The sequence below is a fragment of the Dipodomys spectabilis genome, unplaced genomic scaffold, assembly GCF_019054845.1.
Source record: "Dipodomys spectabilis isolate Male_0828 unplaced genomic scaffold, ASM1905484v1 ptg000147l, whole genome shotgun sequence".
Classification (NCBI taxonomy): domain Eukaryota; kingdom Metazoa; phylum Chordata; class Mammalia; order Rodentia; family Heteromyidae; genus Dipodomys; species Dipodomys spectabilis.
The window spans coordinates 5,037,826-5,055,959 of record NW_024870824.1 but is presented as its reverse complement, the minus strand read 5'-3'; the positions used below and the strand labels follow the sequence as shown (position 1 = coordinate 5,055,959).

Genomic DNA, 18,134 nt, shown 5'->3' with positions numbered 1-18,134 from the left:
TTGTTTGAGTGTTGGTCTTGGGACTTGAACTCAGGGTCTGGGTGCTGCCCCTGAGGTTTTTGCTCAAGGTTAGCATTCTTCCACTTGAGCCACAGCTCCACTTCTGTTTTTTTTTGGTGTTTAATTGGAGATTAGAGTTTCACAGACTCTCCTGCCCAGGCTGACTTTGAAACTTGACCTCAGATCTCAACTAGTGAGCCATGTGACCCACCTCCTTTTATTTATTTATTTATTGTACATGTTACTTGTTCAAAGTGTTTTCACTGGTGGTATTCCACACATGCATACACAGTACTTTAATCAAATTGATCCTCACTTATTCTCACTTTCCTTATTCTCCCTATCCCCATTATTCAACACTTTCAATGAGTTTTATTTTGCCATCTTGTTTACACTTACGCAATGCTTTTTGTTATTGTTTACCCTCTAACATTCTCTTTTTCTCAAATCCTTTCTAGCCCCTCAAACAGTTCCACAATCACAAACATGTTCTCTCTCTGTATATGTATATAGGATCTTGTGGTCAAGTATACACATGTGAGAAAAAAATAGGAAATTTGTCTTCAGTCTGGCATATTTTACTTAATATGATGGTCTCAGTTCTATTTCCTTGCAACTGTCATAATTTCATTCTTTTTTATAGCTGAATATTCCACTCTGTGTGTGTGTGTGTGTGTGTGTGTGTGTGCGTGTGTGTGTGTGTGTGTGTGTGTGTGTATCATCTTTTCTTGATCCATTCATCAGTTGCAGGGCATATGGACTATTTCAATAACTTGGCTATTATGAATAGTGTTGAACTGAGCATGGATATATTATATCTATTATATACTAAGTTACTTTCCTTTGGATAAATGCCCAAGAGTGGTATTGCTGGATTGTATGATAATCTTATTTTTAGTTTATTTTTTATTTATTTATTTATTTTTGGGTCCAGTTGTGGGGCCTGAACTCTGGGCCTAGGCGCTGTCCCTCAGCTCTTCAGCTCAAGGCTAGCGCTCTACCACTTGAGCCACAGCACCACTTCCGGCTTTTTTCTTTTTGCTTATATAGTTTATTTTTTAATCCATACTGATTTCCCAATAATCTACATTGCATCAACTGTATGTGAGGGTTTTTCTCCCCTTCCCTACAAATCCTCATCAGCATTCATTTGTTTGTGTTCTAGATGGCCAACCTGACTGAAGTGATGTGAAATCTCAATGTTGTTTTGACTTTGAGTATTGGTTCATGTGTTCACTGGCCATTTGTACTTCTTTCAAGAAGTTCGGTTCATTTGTCCATTTATTAATTGGATTGTTGACTCTTTGGGAATTTAGATTTTGTTTTGTTTTGTTTTTGGGTCCGGTCGTGGGGCCTGAACTCTGGGCCTGGGCGCAGTCCCTCAGCTCTTCAGCTCAAGGCTAGTGCTCTACCACTTGAGCCACAGCGCCACTTCCGGCTTTTTTCTTTTTGCTTACGTGGTGCTGAGGAATCAAACCCAGGGCCTCATGCATGAAAGGCAAGCGCTTTACTACTGAGCCACCTTCCCAGCCCCTGGGAATTTAGATTTTTGAGCTCCCTGCATAGTCTAGCTACTAATTCTTGGTTAGATGTGTAGCTGGCAATGATCATCTCCCATTTTCAGGCTGTCTCTTCCTCCTAGTGGCTATTTCCTTTGCTGTGCAGAAGCTTTGTAGTTTGATGTGATACCATTTGTCAATTCTTGCTCTTCTTTGTTCAGTATTGGAGTTCTGTTCAGGAAGTTACTACTTACATACATGCCAACATATTCCAGTGTTTTACCTTATTCTTTCCTGAAGTTTCAGATTTTCAGGTCTTACATCAAGATCCTTGATCCACTTTGAGTTGATATTAGTACAGGGTGAGCTCTAAGGATCTAGTTTCAACATTGAGCATATGGATATCCAGTTTTCCCAGTACCATTTGTCATAGAGGCTCTTTTCTCCAATCTAGGATTTGGGCTCTTTTGTCCAAAATCAAATGGCTGGCTGGATACTGATGGCTCAAGACTGTAATTCTAGCTACCCAGGAGGCTGAGATCTGAGAATGGAGGTTCAAAGCCAGCCTAAACACATCTGAGACTCTTATTGTCAATTAACCACCAAAAAGCTGGAAGTGGAGGTGTGGCTCAAGTAGTACAGTAGCAGCTGTGAGGAAAAAAGCTACGTGAGAACATGAGGCCCTGAATTCAAGCCCCAGTAGCAGCACAAATAAACAAACAAAAATTAGTGAACACCTAACTAAGCACCAGACATTGTTTGAGGTGCTTGAAATACAGAAGCAAAAAAAAAAAAAAATAGACAAAAGTACTTGTTTTTATAGCGTTCATTAACTGAGAAAGACAATTAAAAATGCAGAACACATAAGGCAGAAGGCATGGATCAAGTGGCAGAGCATCTGTCTAGCAAATGAGTTCAAATCCCAGTACCAGCAAAAAAAAAAAAAAAAAAATGAAGAACCCACTGAGGGATTAAGAGAGGAAAAAAAAAAAAACCCAACTCGATCCACATTTGAAAAGATTTTGTTCTGACTGCCACATTGAGAACTGTAGGTGAAGATTGAAAAAGACTGTGGAGTTAGGAGCTATCAAAATAATGTCATCTGTTTGAATTCCTTCCTTCCTTCATTCCTTCCTTCCTTCCTTCCCTGAATTCAGGGCAAGTGCTCTACCACTAGGGTCATGTCTAAGCCCATTTTTTATGTTTAGTTATTTTTCAGATAGGTTCTCATGTTTTTGTCTGGGGTGGTCTTTGCTTTCAATCCTTTGGATCTTGACCTCCTGAGCAGCTGGGATTACAGACATTTACCACCACGCCCAGTATTAATTTTCTATATGGTCTAGTTTGTTCATTGATTTGGCTGGATGTTAGTTGGGGCCGTGGGGGGGGGGGGGGAGGGAGAAGCTGAGAAAGTTGAGCGATTTCTTTTTAGTAAGTTTTTTTTATTGTGAAAATACTGTGCAGAGGGGTTCCAGGTCCATGAGCAAGGTCAGTTGAGCTATGTTTAATTAGAGGAAGAACATGGGCACCTCGAGCTGAAAGAAGCTATGGGAAGTCTGACGTAAAGTGGTCAGTCTCCCTCTCCCTTCAGAGTAATTTTCTTAGTAAACAAGTGCAGACTCTTGAGGCCACTGAGAGAATTTGGAGACATTTCCACTACATCCGCACCTTAATCCCAGCCAGCCCGCCACGAGGTTTAAGGAGCTCAGTACTTGGAAAAGGTGTGCCACAGAAGAGAGGGCTAGGGCTTTGTTTTGGTTTTGTGTTTTCTTTCTAGCAACCTAGTACCCGTGCAGGGACACGGGGAGCCCGCAGGCCTGCTGCTGAGATGGAAGTGTGCACCTGTGAAACAGCTGGTTTAGCACAGTAGGGTGGACACACCAAGCCATCCGCACTCGATTGTCAGCAGGAACAGCGTCGCGGGCGCTAGTCCTTTCAGCCCCGGCCCCATCTCAAAAAGCAGCGGCTCCTGGCCGCTCCGGGCCACCGCGCACCACCCCGAGAGCGGCCGTGGCCCGGCCTCTCGGGCGTGGCGCCCGCGGCGGAGCGCGAGCGAAGCAGGGCGGGCGGGCGGGGCGCGGGGCGGGGCGGGGCGGGGCGGGGCGGGGCGAACGGAGGGCGCGAGGGGAGGACGCGCAGACGCGCCGCGGTCCTCGCCCGCCTCCTCCTCCGCCGCCGCCGCCGCCCCCGCCCCGCCAGCCGGGTTCTGTGTCCACTCCGCACACGGAGCAGCTCGGACGGCGGCGACGGTCCCCGCCATGTCTGCAGCCATGAGAGAGAGGTTCGACCGGTTCTTGCACGAGAAGAACTGCATGACTGACCTCCTGGCCAAGCTCGAGGCCAAAACCGGCGTGAACCGAAGCTACATCGCGCTCGGTGGGTGGCCGCGGCCGGCCAAGGGTCGCGGTCCCCGGCTCGGCCCGGGGAAACCGCCGCTGCAGCAGCTGCTGGGGGCGGAGGCGGTGTGGGGTGACCGCGGGGCGAGTAGCATGCCAGGGGCTCCGCGGGCCCCTACCCGGGCCGGGGGGGCAGGAGAGGGGGTCGTATGGCGGGGAGGGCGGCGGCCGCGCCGGGCCGCGTGGTGCGGGCGCTGACGTGTCGGTCCCCGCCCGGCCCGTCTCCCGGGATCGCGCAGGTTTCGCGCGGAGTGGTGGCGGAGGGTCGGGGCCTCTCCGGACCCGGGGAGCTCGCCCTGGAGGGGATCTCTCCCCGGGAGGGCGGGGACCGCAGGCAGGTGCGGGAATCCCGGCCCCTCTAGACTCTCGGCCCGGCGGGGCGCCCGCAGGCGGGAGGAAGGAACGGCGAGAGGGCGGCCGGGTGTCCAGCGAACCCAGGCGGCGCCCCACGGACGGGCGGGCCCGACCTTTGGGTGGTTTGTTTTTCTCCTTTAAAGCGAGTCGGGAGGAAAACGCCCAACCAGGCCCGGCCTCTCCGTGTGGGCGCGGGCAGCCGTGCTCGGGCGTCTCCTAACCACGTCTCTCCTCCTCCCCAGGAGTCATCGGGCTGGTGGCCTTGTACCTGGTGTTCGGTTATGGAGCATCGCTCCTCTGCAACCTGATAGGATTTGGCTACCCAGCCTACGTCTCGTAAGTGGTCACCCTGCAGTCGTCCCGTCCCCTTCGCACCCTTCTCCCCATCCAGGGCTGGACAGCGGACCTGTACTTTCCCCCCAAGAGAAGCAGTAGTCCAGACAGCAGTCCCGATCGCTTCTGGTTACACATTTTGGAGCTTTAACTTGACCTGTTCTGCCGACTAGCCCAAGGAATTTTTCATTACGTTCTCACGGAAGAACAACTAGTGTTAGAGCTCCGTTCTCCTGCCTTTTTAGGTGGGGAGATCGCAACAGGTATCTATACACAGGGAGCTGACCGTGTCTTCCTGGTTATTTTAATGGATATTCCCACATGTGTTTGTGTCCACAGACAATAAATGCCTATACATTAGACCTTCCCTAATCCAAAATGATGTTAATTCAGTCAAAGGAGAAGAATATTGACTTTTTGATTTTTAAGATCATAAGATCTTACAGACTAATTTGAAAAAAATGCTTACTCTTAATAAGCCTTACAAAATGCATCCATAATGTAGCTCCTTGGTCATATAAATGATTCATTTATATAATTAGATTTAAAATGAATTTTATATGATTAGGTTATAGTGAAGTGGTTTTTGTTTTACGATGTGTTTATTTTGTAATACTCTACAATTTCTCACGTCTAATTTGTTCAAATGAAATTATTCTTTTAAACAGCTCAATTTTGTTTTATACTACTTCAGGTTGAAAAGAGCTTTTACCTTCCCCAGCACTACATACTATTGTACCATATGGGTTTTATGTGTATTCTGAGAGTTTCCCAGGGCAGAACAGGAAACTGGTTTGGCTTCCAGATCTGGTAAATGTAAAAGTATCAGTTTTCCATAAAATTTAATCTACTGTTAGATGGTATGTATTTTAGGTATTTTGGTTTTGAACTCAAGAGTCTTGCACTAGCTAATCGATATTCCACACTGAGCCCCTCCAACTTTTTTGCATTTGTTATTTTTGAGATGGAGTCTAGTGTTATGCTTAGGCTACCCTGGACTGATATGTTTCCCTTATCATTGGGGTGATACCATGTATGGCCAATGGTAGAGCTGGGGTCTTGCAAACATTTTTTTTTTCTGGTCCTTGGGCCTGAACTCAAGGCCTGGGCTCTGTCCCTGAGCTGCTCTGTACTCAAGGTTGCACGTTACCATTTGAGCCACAGCGCTGTTTATGTGGTACTGAGGAATCAAACCCAGGGCTTCATGCATTCTAGGCAAGCACTTCACCACTAAGCCACATTCCCAGCCCTTGCCAACATTTTTACCTTTTTCCCACCCAGGCTAGACCAGCTACCCCTTCTCCGCTTCTGGCATTTTGTTCAAAGTAGCTTGTACAGCCCCTTTGTACATTGCCTTTATAACAATACAATTTTTTAAAAACCCTTCAAAATGTAAGGGATGACATCAAGATACATAATGTTCACAAACTGATTTGTTGAATGATACTTCCTTTGAACAACTATTTAAAGATAATAAAAAAGTAAAGATGCAAAAAAAAAAACCCCAACAACCCAGCTTGTTACATTATTGTGTCTGTGCTGACAGACAAAATAACCCAGCAGTACATTCATTAATTTGCCTCTTTTTGTGTATGTACTTAAAGTTCTTTTAGAAAGGCTTTGAAACATTAAAAAAAATTTCTTTAAGTCACAAACACCTTTTAATCTTCACAATGATAGTCATCATGAAACTTTTTTTTTTGCTGGTCCTGGGGCCTGAACTCTGGGCCTGGGTGCTGTCCCTCAGCTCTTCAGCTCAAGGCTAACGCTCTACCACTTGAGCCACAGTGCCACTTCCTGCTTTTTAAACTGCTTATGTGGTGCTGAGGAATCGAACCCAGGGCCTCATGTATTCAAGGCAAGCAATCTACCACTGAGCCACCTTCCCAGCCCCATGAAACTTTTTTTTTGGGGGGCAGTCGTGGGACCTGAACTCTGGCCCTGGGCGCAGTCCCTCAGCTCTTCAGCTCAAGACTAGCGCTCTACCACTTGAGCCACAGCGCCACTTCCGGCTTTTTTCTTTTTGCTTATGTGGTGCTGAGGAATCAAACCCAGAGCCTCAGGCATGCAAGGCAAGCGCTCTACCACTGAGCCACCTTCCCAGCCCCATCCCATGAAACATTTTTAAAGAAGATTTTATTGATAGTCTTTAGAACTGATTAAAAAAAATACAGCTGGGTGCTGATGGCTCACACCTCTAATCCTAGCTACTCACGAGTCTGAGATCTGAGGATCGTGGTTCAAAGCCAGCCCGGGCAAGAAAGTCTGTGAGACTCTTACCTCCAATAAACCACTCAGAAAACCGGAAGTGGCGCTGTGGCTCAAGTGGTAGAGTACTAGCCTTGTGTTGAAGAGCTCAGGGACAGCGCCCACACTTGGAGTTCAAACCTCACAACTGACCAAAAAAAAAAAAAAATACAGAACACTTCATGAATTTGCATGTCATCCTTGCTAAGGGGCCATGCTATTCTTCTCTGTACCATTCCAATTTTTATTATATGTGCTACCAAAGCGAGCAACTAGAACTGAGATTTTGAGTGGTAGTTTGGTAACTGTCTTGCCACTTAATATTAAAGCAGAAAAAAAATAATAAATTAAAAAATATTGATTAACATAATAAAGTTCCTTTTTTATGTATCAGTGCCATTTGATATATAATAAAGTGTAATATAAACTTCTGTGTTAGTGTGATTAGATATCTTTGTAAGCTGCAGCAAGTTAAAAATCTGTTTCTAGGAAGTGGTGCTGTAGCTCAAGTGGTAGAGCACTAGCCTTGTGCAGAAGAGCTGAGGGATAGCGCTCAGGCCCAGAGTTCAAGCCCCATGACCGACAAAAACAAAAAACAAGTCTGTTTCTAGATGGGTCATAAGTGTGCAAATGTGACTGAAATGTGTGCAGAACTCAAGAATGTTTCTCCTTGACCAGAAGTGGATTGATGCTAGTAAGGCCATTTTCAGTCATATTTTAAAGTGTGTTTAAGCCAGCTAACTCAGCTTTGTTATTTGTTTGTGGTCATTCTGCATTCATTTTCTACATAATCAGATGGAAACTATTAGTTCTTTTTACTTACAACACTAAATGTTTCTATCAGTTGCTAGAAATTCTGCTAGAGCAGAGTAGTAGTACAAGGAAGAGGATTTTGCAGATTTAGGGATCATTTTATTTGCCAAGTACATCACTGTTTTCTTTTCAACTTGAATTTTCTAAGACAGAGATGAAGTATATTTTAAAGGATTTGAAAAGGTATTAAGAATAAAGAGGATTTAATTATTTAAGCAAAAATTTAGGAAATTTAATGAATATCTGTAGATTAGTATTTACAGGATGCTTCCTTTTGTAAGTTTTAGCTCTTTTATAAATCAACATAAAGATTATGGGGAATTAAATGGTTTCTGTGTACTTGGACTTATTCCTAAAAGACTGTAGAGGTCATTGCCCATTGGAGTAATTTAAGAAGCTTTAAAAAATATTGATGGGGCTAGGAATGTGGCTTAGTGATAGAGTACTTGCTTAGCATGCATGAAGCCCTGGGTTCAATTCCTCAGTACCACATAAACAGAAAAAGCCAGAAGCAGCCCTGCGGCTCAAGTGGTGGAATGCTAGCCTTAAGCAAAAGAAGCTCAGGGAAAGTGACCAGGCCTTGAGTGTAAAGCCTTGAGGCAAAATCTAATGAATTGATTTTCTATTTTTATTTTTGTTCTGAAGTGAGGAAAGTGGGAGGATTGGCTTTCTAATCTACTGAGCTTTTTGTTTTAAAAATTTTTGTAAAAAAATTTATTATTTTCCGTCTTTTCATGTATTTCTTAGATGTCAGATATATAGCACAGTTCCTCTACTTTTTGCTTGTTTCCTTCAGTACTGAAGACTGAATTCACTTGCTAGACAAGTGCTCCATCACTGAGTTTCACACAGCCCCCTTTAGTTTGAAAAGGGAAAGAAAAAGCCAAAGTGCTTCCCAAGGTCACACAGAGATCAGGCTTGGTTAAAATCCTCAGTTACTACAGAGGAATGTAAAAGCACATGTAGGAATATGTTGGTGCCAACTGGAAATATATTTAGAGTCCAACACTGTGGAATTTATATTTAGTTTAATGTTTGTCAATGTTTTTGAAATCTTATATGCACTCCAGTGATGTGTTAATTTTTGAATGTCCTCTCTAATCCATTTTAAACTTCTGTTACCACTACAAAAATTTTAGTCTCTGCATCATTGCTGGACACATGTGCAACATTTTATTTAATTGAAAAATTATACAGATATATGCATATATATAGTCTTAAGGACTTCACAAATATAGCTCATCTAATGTATCTAATGTTCATAACAACCCTATTATTTAAATGCTATTATTCTTATTTTTACAGATCAGGAAGGAGTAGTTAAGTTAAGTGAGATTGGTATTTGAACCCAAGGACCTTGGCTCCAAAGAGAGAGAGAGAGAGAGAGAGAGAGAGAGAGAGAGAGAGAGAGAGAGAGAGAGAGAGAGAGAGAGAGAGTGTGTGTGTGTGTGTGTGTGTGTGTGTGTGTGTGTGTGTGTGTGTGTGTGTGTGTGTGTGTGTGTGTATGTTAGTTACCGGGGATTAAACCAAGGCTTCACATTTGCTAAGCAAGCACTCTACCACTCGAGCCCCAAAGACTATGTTTTACTTTCTGTGGTATTGTATTTCAAATGTGGCTCTTTGATTGTCCCACATTCTCTACCTTACAAAGAGAAGAAAAATATACTTTTAGTGTTAACTTTTTGTTTTATCAAATTGACCCTGACAACATATTACCTTCTGTTTTTCCTTTCTCAAATAAGGTACTGTCATTCTGAATAATAATCTGCACACAAGGTCATTGCTGTGTATTGTGAATGTTCATTAGATTACTAATAGTTTCTCTGTCTCTTATATGTAGCTTGATTTATGACAGTAACTATAGTATATTAATAGTTATATGTAGAGACTTTCCCTGTTTTAGTAGTGCAGGCCCATATAAAATGAAGATGGCACACTTGAATCGGATTTAGTCGTAAGTCAAGAACTGAGTCTAAGGAGGAAATGTTTGATTAGCTCAGAAAGAGGTTGTGAGTATAATTAAGAAAAAGCTATTGTTAGAATGTCTACATGACTTGTAAACAATTAGCCACAAGTAAAAGCTCCAACAGCATTTTAGCTAATCACTCACAGAAGATAAAATAAGAATGTGTTTTAGGAACATAGATTAAAAAGAATTTCCATTTGTTTAAGGTTTACAGTGACAGACTTCGAAAGGGGTTCATTATCCAGAGACAGGATTATGAAAGTCCCCAAATTGTATCTAACAGTTGTCAACCAAACTCTTCTGTTTTGCAGCAAGTCTTCTAAAGCAGGCGTAAGCTGCATTGTGGTTCTAGTATTTGTAGTTTTCTTCCTCAACTCACTAGTAAGGGGTGTGTTTGTTTTCTTGTGGTTTTCTGAGAACCTATAATTACTATGTTTTCTTTTTTACTCAGGAGAACTTGGGAACAGATAGGTTTTCTACTAAGCTGCTTATTTTCTTTTTACAATAGCTTTTTCTCTCACATTTGCTATCTATTCTTTGTTAAAATGCTTAAGAGTGAAACAGAGCACATCCATAGGCTACTTTCCTGGGTATTATGAAGCACAAAGCAAATGTGGCCTTCTGGCCAACTGTGTACATGGACCAAAAATTTAAATGACATTTCTCAAATTATAACTTAACACTAAAATCTTAAACATTTTACTCTTAACAGGTGTTTTTCCCCCCTCTTGTCTGTTTTCACTTAGTTTTACTACCAGTATTGCTGAGCTGTTTAAGATGAGGGTGTTGTAGAAAAAAGAAATGTAATAAAAATATTATTAGCTGGGAGGGTGGCTCAGTGGTGGAGTGCTTGCTTACCTTGCATGAAATCCTGGGTTCGATTCCTCAGTACCACATACACAGAAAAAGCTGCAAATGGTGCTGTGGCTCAAGTGGTAGAGTGCTACCCTTGAGCAAAAGAAGCCCAGGATCAGTGCCCAGGCCCTGAGTTCAAGCCCCAGGACTGGCAAAAAAAAATATTGTTATAAAAATTTGTGACCATTTTTGTAGCCTAATTAAAGCCATTGATTTGAGATTTTCCCTCCTTGCCTCTTCCATAAAGAAAAAGAAAGTTTTAAGGAACAAATAAAATGATTTAAAATTATTTATTGATGATCAGAGTTTCTGAGCACTGAATTAGTTGTGAAGGGGACCCCATTCCTAACACTGTGTTCTAGAATGTTCCCTATAAACTTCTTTGAATTTTGCCTTGACTTCTTTATGAAGGCCTTGGAGATTTGATCCGTTTGTCCTTTCTGTCAAAGTTGCCCTCTTCTCCTTTTCAGGAGAAGTTCTCTTTTTTAGGATTGATTTTGAGTGAGAATCTAATTTCTTTGTGTAGAATTTAAAGCAAGTGTATATACAATTATAACATCTTAAGTAATTTAGTGACTATTGATAATTAATAACAATTCTGAGGAATAGTTACTCCATCAGAAGTTAAAAATAATCTAATTGCTAATGAAATAGCAAAATATAACTGTGAGGGCTGCAGAACCCATCCTGATTGTAAACTCTGTTACTTGCTCTTTTTTCTGATTCCTGGGCATAAAGCTTCTCATAGCCCCTCTCAGTCATATAGCATACACATAAATATATTCTGGCATTTCTGACAGTTGGGCCAAGTGATCTGGTTAAGGGATCACTTGCATGTCAGAGGTAACTCTAGACTTGCTTTCTACTTCTTGATGTCCTCTTTTATCTAAGAAAGGACACTTTAGGTTATTTCTCATTTAAGTTGTGAGGTTCTTGAGTTTAAACATTTTCTTTGGGGAGGTACTGGACATGGAACCTAGGACCTTGTGCATACTAGGCAGGTGCTCTACCAATGTGCTACATTCCCAGACCTTAGTGAATTTATATCTATACATTGTCATGGGGCTTGAACTGGGTGCTGTCCCTAAGCCTTTTATTCACTCAAAGCTAGCTCTTTACCACTTTGACCCACAGTGCCACTTCCAGTTTTCTGTTGATTAATTACAGATGTGTCTCCCAGACTTTCCTGCTGGAGCTGGCTTTAAACCGCAATGCTTAGATCTCAGCTTCCTGAGCAGCTAGGATTATAGTCATGAGCCACCGGCTCCCGACTCCTTGTTGTTGTTTTGTTTGTTTGACAGGGATTGCTATGTAGCTATGTAGACTGGCCTTCCTCTTGCCTTCTGAGTATGGGATTACAGGTGTGAACTGACATGTCCAATTTAGGTTAAATTTTATGGTACCATACTTGATATATACATTTATAGAACCATCAGTTTTATTGACAAATGGTTGTCCTAATAGTATTTGCCTGTGAATTTAACTTAATGTATGATATAGTATGCATGTCATTAATTGTTCATTTATGTTAGAGTGCCTGCTTAGCAGGTGTGAGGCCAAGTTCAAACCCCAGTGCTACCAACATAAATAATCAGTCATTTGATCTTGTAGGAGATACTATATTACAGTAAAGGAGCATAGTATACTCTTTCATTGCTTTTGTGTAGACATTTTAGAACATAATTTCCACATGCTTAAGAAACATAATTATCTACTAGTTGTCTCATTTTTTTTTTGTTTTGGTATGGAGATGCATAGTATAATAATAAAGAAGTTTCAGTTAGTTTCTTGTCTGTTAGTCATCTCCTGCTCTCAATGAAGAGCACAAAGAAAACCTTTGTCCTTATTGGCATAGAAACAAACTAGTGGTTTTGTCATAAAATAGATGATTTCTTTTCTTTCTATGGAGCACTGATACAGGAAAATCATTTTGAGTTGTCAGAAATTTCTGTGCATAGGGCTATGGTAGTTGGTCACAATATTAGATTTCTGCTGTAACAAAAAGGATAATAAACATTATGGTCCCATATTCTTCATATTCAAGCTTCAGGCAATCCACCTTGAACACTAGAATATTTGCTATTAAACATTACTTAGCATTTCAAAAAATAAAACATAAAGCAGATGGGTCAGAAGCAAATTTATTTCTGTCCTTTACTACCAACATACCCTTAACGTTTTTTGTGTGTGTATGCTGGTCCTGGGGCTTGAACTCAGGACCTGGGAGTTGTTTTGACCTGAGTTGTTTTGTTCAACACTAGCACTCTAGCACTTGAGCCACAGCCCTACTTCTGGCTTTTTGGTGTTTAATTGGAAAGAAGAGTCTCACCGACTTTCCTGCCCCATCTGACTTCATATTGTGATTCTCAGATCTTGTCCTCCTGAGTAGCTAGGATTACAAGCATAAGCCACTGGCACCGAGCTTTTATTTATTTACTTATTATTTTAATGAGCCACTTGTTTGGATACTCACTCATAATATAATTGACTTGTTAAAATACTCACTGATGGGGTAGAATTGGTTAATAGTAAAATCAATGCTTTGAAGACATATTGTTGGTTAATTCTATCTAAATTATGATGAGTTTCTATGAGCCATGGTTTCTATGTGCATGTAGTGTATATCTAAGCATCTTGGGTATAAGTATTCCAAAGCATATTTAAATGGAACTGATCATCATTATTGGGCAAACAGCTTAACTTTCATAAACTCAATTTTCTCATATGTAAAAGGGGAAGATAACATGTCATACAGCACAGAATTAGTGCTTACTTAAGGGTGATTATTTTATTAACAATAAAAATAGAGAAACTGACTTAATCATATTGAGGTTCTTTAACTTGTGTGTGTGTGTGTGTGTGTGTGTGTGTGTGTGTGTGTGTGTGTGTCAGTGGGTGTCAGTGTGTGTCAGTTGTGGGGCTTGAATTCTAGCTTGGCCGCTGTCCCTGCCCTCTTCAGCTCAAGGCAGGCACTCTACTGCTTGAGCCACAGCACCACTTCTGGCTTGCTAGTGCTTTATTGGAGATAAGAGTCTCATGGACTTTCCTACTGGAGCTGGCTTTGAACTGTAATCCTCAGATCTCAGCCTCCTGAGTAGCTAGGATTACAGGCGTGAGCCACCAGTGCCCGGCTTTAACTTTGTTTTACTGAGCTTTTAAGCAATTTGAGGAAAAATCTCCCAGTCATATTTTCTTTTTCTCTTTTTTCCTCCCTTAAGTATGTTGTGGCTTGGCTCTGAAACTTTTACAAGATTTTCAGGTCCTTGGGGTCATTTTGGTCCTTGACTCTAGGGTATTTGTTTTTGTTTTTTTGGTCCTTGATTCCAGATGCATTATTATGACTTTTTAAAAAACACTACTAGAATTTGAATTCAGGGTCTTGTGCTTCCTAGGTAAGCACTTTACCACTGGGTCATACCTCTAGTCTTGGATTATTTTTTTGTGTGTGTGTGTGTGTTCTTGTTGTATTAAACTCAGTATACATGCTAGCCATGTGCTTGATCACTTGAGCCATGCCTATTTTTTTTAATAGAGCCTCACAGTCTCTCCCTAGGCTGGACCAGACTGAAATCCTCCTATTTACATTTCTTATCCACCAGGGATGACAGATATGCTCATGAATTTACAATAAGAAATACTAGATAAAAGTGGGTAGTATATTATTTGGCATATTGTTTCATATGTGCAAACTACTTAACCTTTTTTGCATGGTCTGGGAGTCATACCCAGGGCCTCATGCCCATTATTTTTGAAATAACTTTTTTAAAAATGAATTTCATTAAAGCAATGCTATTTTTCAGAGTAATTTTAGATTCATAGCAAAATTGAGTAGAAAGTACAGATATTTCCCTTAGACTTCTTGCCCAGCTGCATAGGTACCTCTACTAGAAACCACCCTACCAGGAGGTTATGCTTGTTACAGTTGATGAACCTATGTTGACTCATTGTTATCATCTAGCATCCTTAGAAAATTTGTAGCTTAGGGCTGGGGTGTTGCTCAAGCAGAGTGGCTGCCTGGCTAGTGAAAGGCCCTAGATTCATTCCCTGATACCAAAAAAGAAAAGGGCCGGGAGTGTGCTCAAGCTGTAGAGCATCTGTTTCACAAATGCTAACACCTGAGTTCAAACTCAGTATTCAAAAAAAAAGGAAAAAAATGTTTCTGTAAGTGGGTCAGGCAGTAGCTTAAAGCTATCTGAAGAAGGGCACTTAATTTGGGAGAGAGAGAATATCAGCCCAACCATTGTTTTTATTTCACATATGTTTAAAGCTGTCCTTTGTTTTGGCCCTAGCTTTCAGACAACTGCAGCCAAAGTGTGTGAACAAATAAATGGGCCAACAAGGGTCCAAGCAGCCAGTCCTAGTTACTGGGGCCCGATGGGCTGCTCAGCAAGTAATAGGCCTTAGTGGTATCAGTCCAATACCAAAGATATGAAGTTTTGCCAGTATTATCTTTTGGGGTGGGTCTGAAGAATGCTTTTATCACTATCCAAATTTTCACCACTAACTTTTTATTTTCTTTTTTTTGGTCGGTAGTGGGGCCTGAACTCTGGGCCTAGGTGTTGTCCCTCAGCTCTTCATCTCAAGGCCTAGTGCTCTACCACTTGAGCCACAGTGCCACCTCCAGCTTTTTTTTTGCTTATGTGGTACTGAGGAATCGAACCCAGGGCCTCATGCATGCAAGGCAAGCGCTCTACCACTGAGCCACTTTGCTAGCCCTCACCACTAACTTTTAAACAGGATTTTGGGATTTCAGTCAACTCTTTACTAAGGTAGCATTTGGGATTTGGAGCATTTGGGATTTAAAGGACGATTAAAATCCATGGATAATTCTTTAATCTCCTTTTAGCCTTATTGACTGATAATGGCCTTTCACCAGTTCTACTTAGCCAGAAAGATTTTTTGCTTTCTTTAGTTTTAAACTCTTCAATCCCTGTGAATAAGAATAAATTATTACAGTACTATAATCATTAGCTATTAAGGAGATATTTATGCCATTCAGTGTTTGTAACTGCTTTATATGTATTAGTTAATCTTCACAGCCACACAATGAGATTTATCACTGTCTTTGACAGATGAGCAAGCTTAGGCCCGGAGAGACTGAGTAACTTGCCCAAGGGTAAGTACGGAGTAAGAGACTGAATGAGGATAGAAAGCTGCCAGCTGCTGCTACTGAAATAATGCAAAGGCAGACACACAAGAAGAAATGAAGGGAAAGGCCATTCCACAGCTGAATGTAAATAGTAGTTTTTGTTTTTCTTAAATAGAAAGTTCAAATGAGTCAATTTTTTGGTGCTGGTCCTAGGGTCTAAACTCAGAGCCTACGCACTGTTACTGAGCTTTTTTTTTTGTCCATCATAGTGCCTGAACTCTGGTCCTGGGTGCTGTCCCTCAGCTCTTCAGCTCAAGGATAGCACTCTACCACTTGAGCCACAGCACCACTTCTGGTTTTTTTCTGCTTATGTAGTGCTAAGGAATGGGATCCAGGGCCTCATGAATGCAAGGCAAGCACTCTATCACTGAGCCACTTTCCCAGCCCCATTCCTGAGCTTTTTTGCTCAAGGCTATCACTCTCCTACTTGAGCCATAGCTCTACTTCCAGCCTTTTTAGTAACTAATTGGAGATATGAGTCTCAAGGATTTTTCTGCCCATGCTGGCTTTGAACTGAGATACTCAGCTTCCTGACTAGTATTACAGGTATAAGCCTCCAGCACCTGGCCAAGTGATAGGTTGTATACCTCTCTAATGCATGTATTCATCCTAAAGGTCTTTTTTACGTCTATTGTTAAAAAGTCTGTAAGAAAATCATTAGGTGTTTCCTCAAGAGAGAAATTAAATGAACATGTCTGATGTTCACTTTACTGTTGGTTTTTAATAAGCCCTAAAGAGACCTTTAGTCTCATAGGAAGTAGTAGTTATAGAAAGTCTGGTAGACTTTTTTTTAAATGGTACTAGGAAATCAGAGGCTTTATGCTGATAGTCAAGCTCTGCTACTTAAATGTGTCTCCTGTCTTTTGCTCTGACTTTTATTTATTGTTAGTTCTGGGGCTTGAGTTTTTTATTTATTTTTTATTTTTTGCTCAAGGCTGTACTTTACCATTTGAGTCACACCTCCACTTCTGGCTTTTTGGGGTCCTCAGATCTCCACCTCCTTGAATAGCTAGATTATAGGAGTGAACCACTTGTGCCCAGATTGCTCTGTTATATTTGAGATATGTGATATTTTTGCTGGGGCCAGACTATACTGTGACCCTCCTGTTTACCTTACCAACATATCTAGTATATCAAGCCTATGCCATTGTGCCCAGCTTTTCAGTTGAGATAGGATCTTGTGAACTCTTTGCCTGGTGTGGCTTGGAGCCTTGATCCTCCTGATTTCAGCCTCCTGAATAGCTAGGATTACAGATTGTAATCCAGGAGTGCTGGACTGAGTTATTTTAACTTTTGTGGTATTATTATATAGTGTTACAATGTATTAACATGGAAACTTTTGAATTTATATTGTTGATAGTTTAGTCATGGAATGTTTTGGACCACAAACTAAATCTTAAGTGAAATTTTATTATGTATCCTTTCTGCCTAGGATAATTGTATAATAAACACATTTTTTACATTACTAATTTAAAGCATCCACTTACTATAGATAAGCCATATTAACCCAAATAAAATACAGGGGAAGCAAAATCTTACACATAAACATTGTGGGGCTGGGAATGTGGCTTAGTGGTAGAGTGCTTGCCTAGTGTGCATGAAACCCTGGCCATAAGTGGTTCTGTGGCTCAAGTGGTAGAGTCTTAGGCCTTGAGCAAAAGAAGCTCAAGGACAGTGCCTAGGCCCTAAGTTCAAGCCCCAAGACTAGGCCCCCCAAAAAAGATACATTGTGCTCATTCTTCAGATAACATGCTTGTCTACACTTTTCCTTTGGCCTTCTTTTACATCAGTTAGCTTTTGTCTGTGTAAAGGTTGAGCTTAGAGCCTTGTGATTGGTAGGCAGGTTCTCTACCACTTAAGCCACACCCTCAGCCCTTTTTGTTTTTAGCTTTTTAAAAATAAATTTTGTTTTAATGCCAGCTAGTTGGAGGATGGTCCCATTTATACCTTCTGTATAGTACCACCTATGATCTTTATTTTTTATTTTTTTGGCTGAGATGTCTTAACTTTTTGTCCCAACTGGCCTCAAACCATTACCCTTCCAGAGTCCACCTGAGAGTCCAGCTGGGATTATAGGCATGTACCACTGTGCCTGGGCTCGCCATGGTTATTTTTTAAAGCATACACATGTACAAACATATGCATGGACACTGCTTCTAATTATCTTTATTGTTGTTATTTTTGTCGGTTGTGGGGCTTAAACTCTGGGCCTGGGCACTGTCCCTCAGCTCTTCAGCTCAAGGCTAGTGCTCTTCCACTTGAGCAACAGTGCCACTCCGGCTTTTTCTGCTTATGTGGTGCTGAGGAATCGAACTCAGGGCCTCATGAATGCAAAGCAAGCACTCTACCACTGAGCCACCTTCCCAGTCCCTTCTAATTATCTTACAAGGACTTTCTTAGCTGATGACTCAGTATCCTGTGTCTTTGGGGAGCTGATTTAAGACAGTAGCCAATGTGTTTTCAGTAGTTTGTTACAGGCTAAAGAAAATTCAGATTTCTTCTACTTTAAGGTTTTAGCGCAA

The 18,134-nt window shown here is 41.4% G+C and overlaps 1 protein-coding gene and 1 non-coding gene across 2 annotated transcripts in view; one reads left to right on the top strand and one right to left on the bottom strand.

The window, feature by feature from the left end:
- The first annotated feature begins 3,670 nt into the window (after nucleotides 1-3,670).
- Nucleotides 3,671-18,134, top strand: part of Reep5 (receptor accessory protein 5) — a 29,305-nt gene continuing 14,841 nt past the window's right edge. Inside the window, exons 1-2 of the mRNA XM_042692104.1 lie at nucleotides 3,671-3,875; nucleotides 4,492-4,585. Coding sequence (XP_042548038.1) covers nucleotides 3,758-3,875; nucleotides 4,492-4,585 — 212 coding nt within the window. The 5' untranslated portion in view covers nucleotides 3,671-3,757. The remainder of the gene's footprint in view (nucleotides 3,876-4,491; nucleotides 4,586-18,134) is intronic.
- Nucleotides 6,994-7,101, bottom strand: LOC122118267. Its single transcript, XR_006149307.1, has one exon. It is a non-coding gene; the product is annotated as a U6 spliceosomal RNA (small nuclear RNA).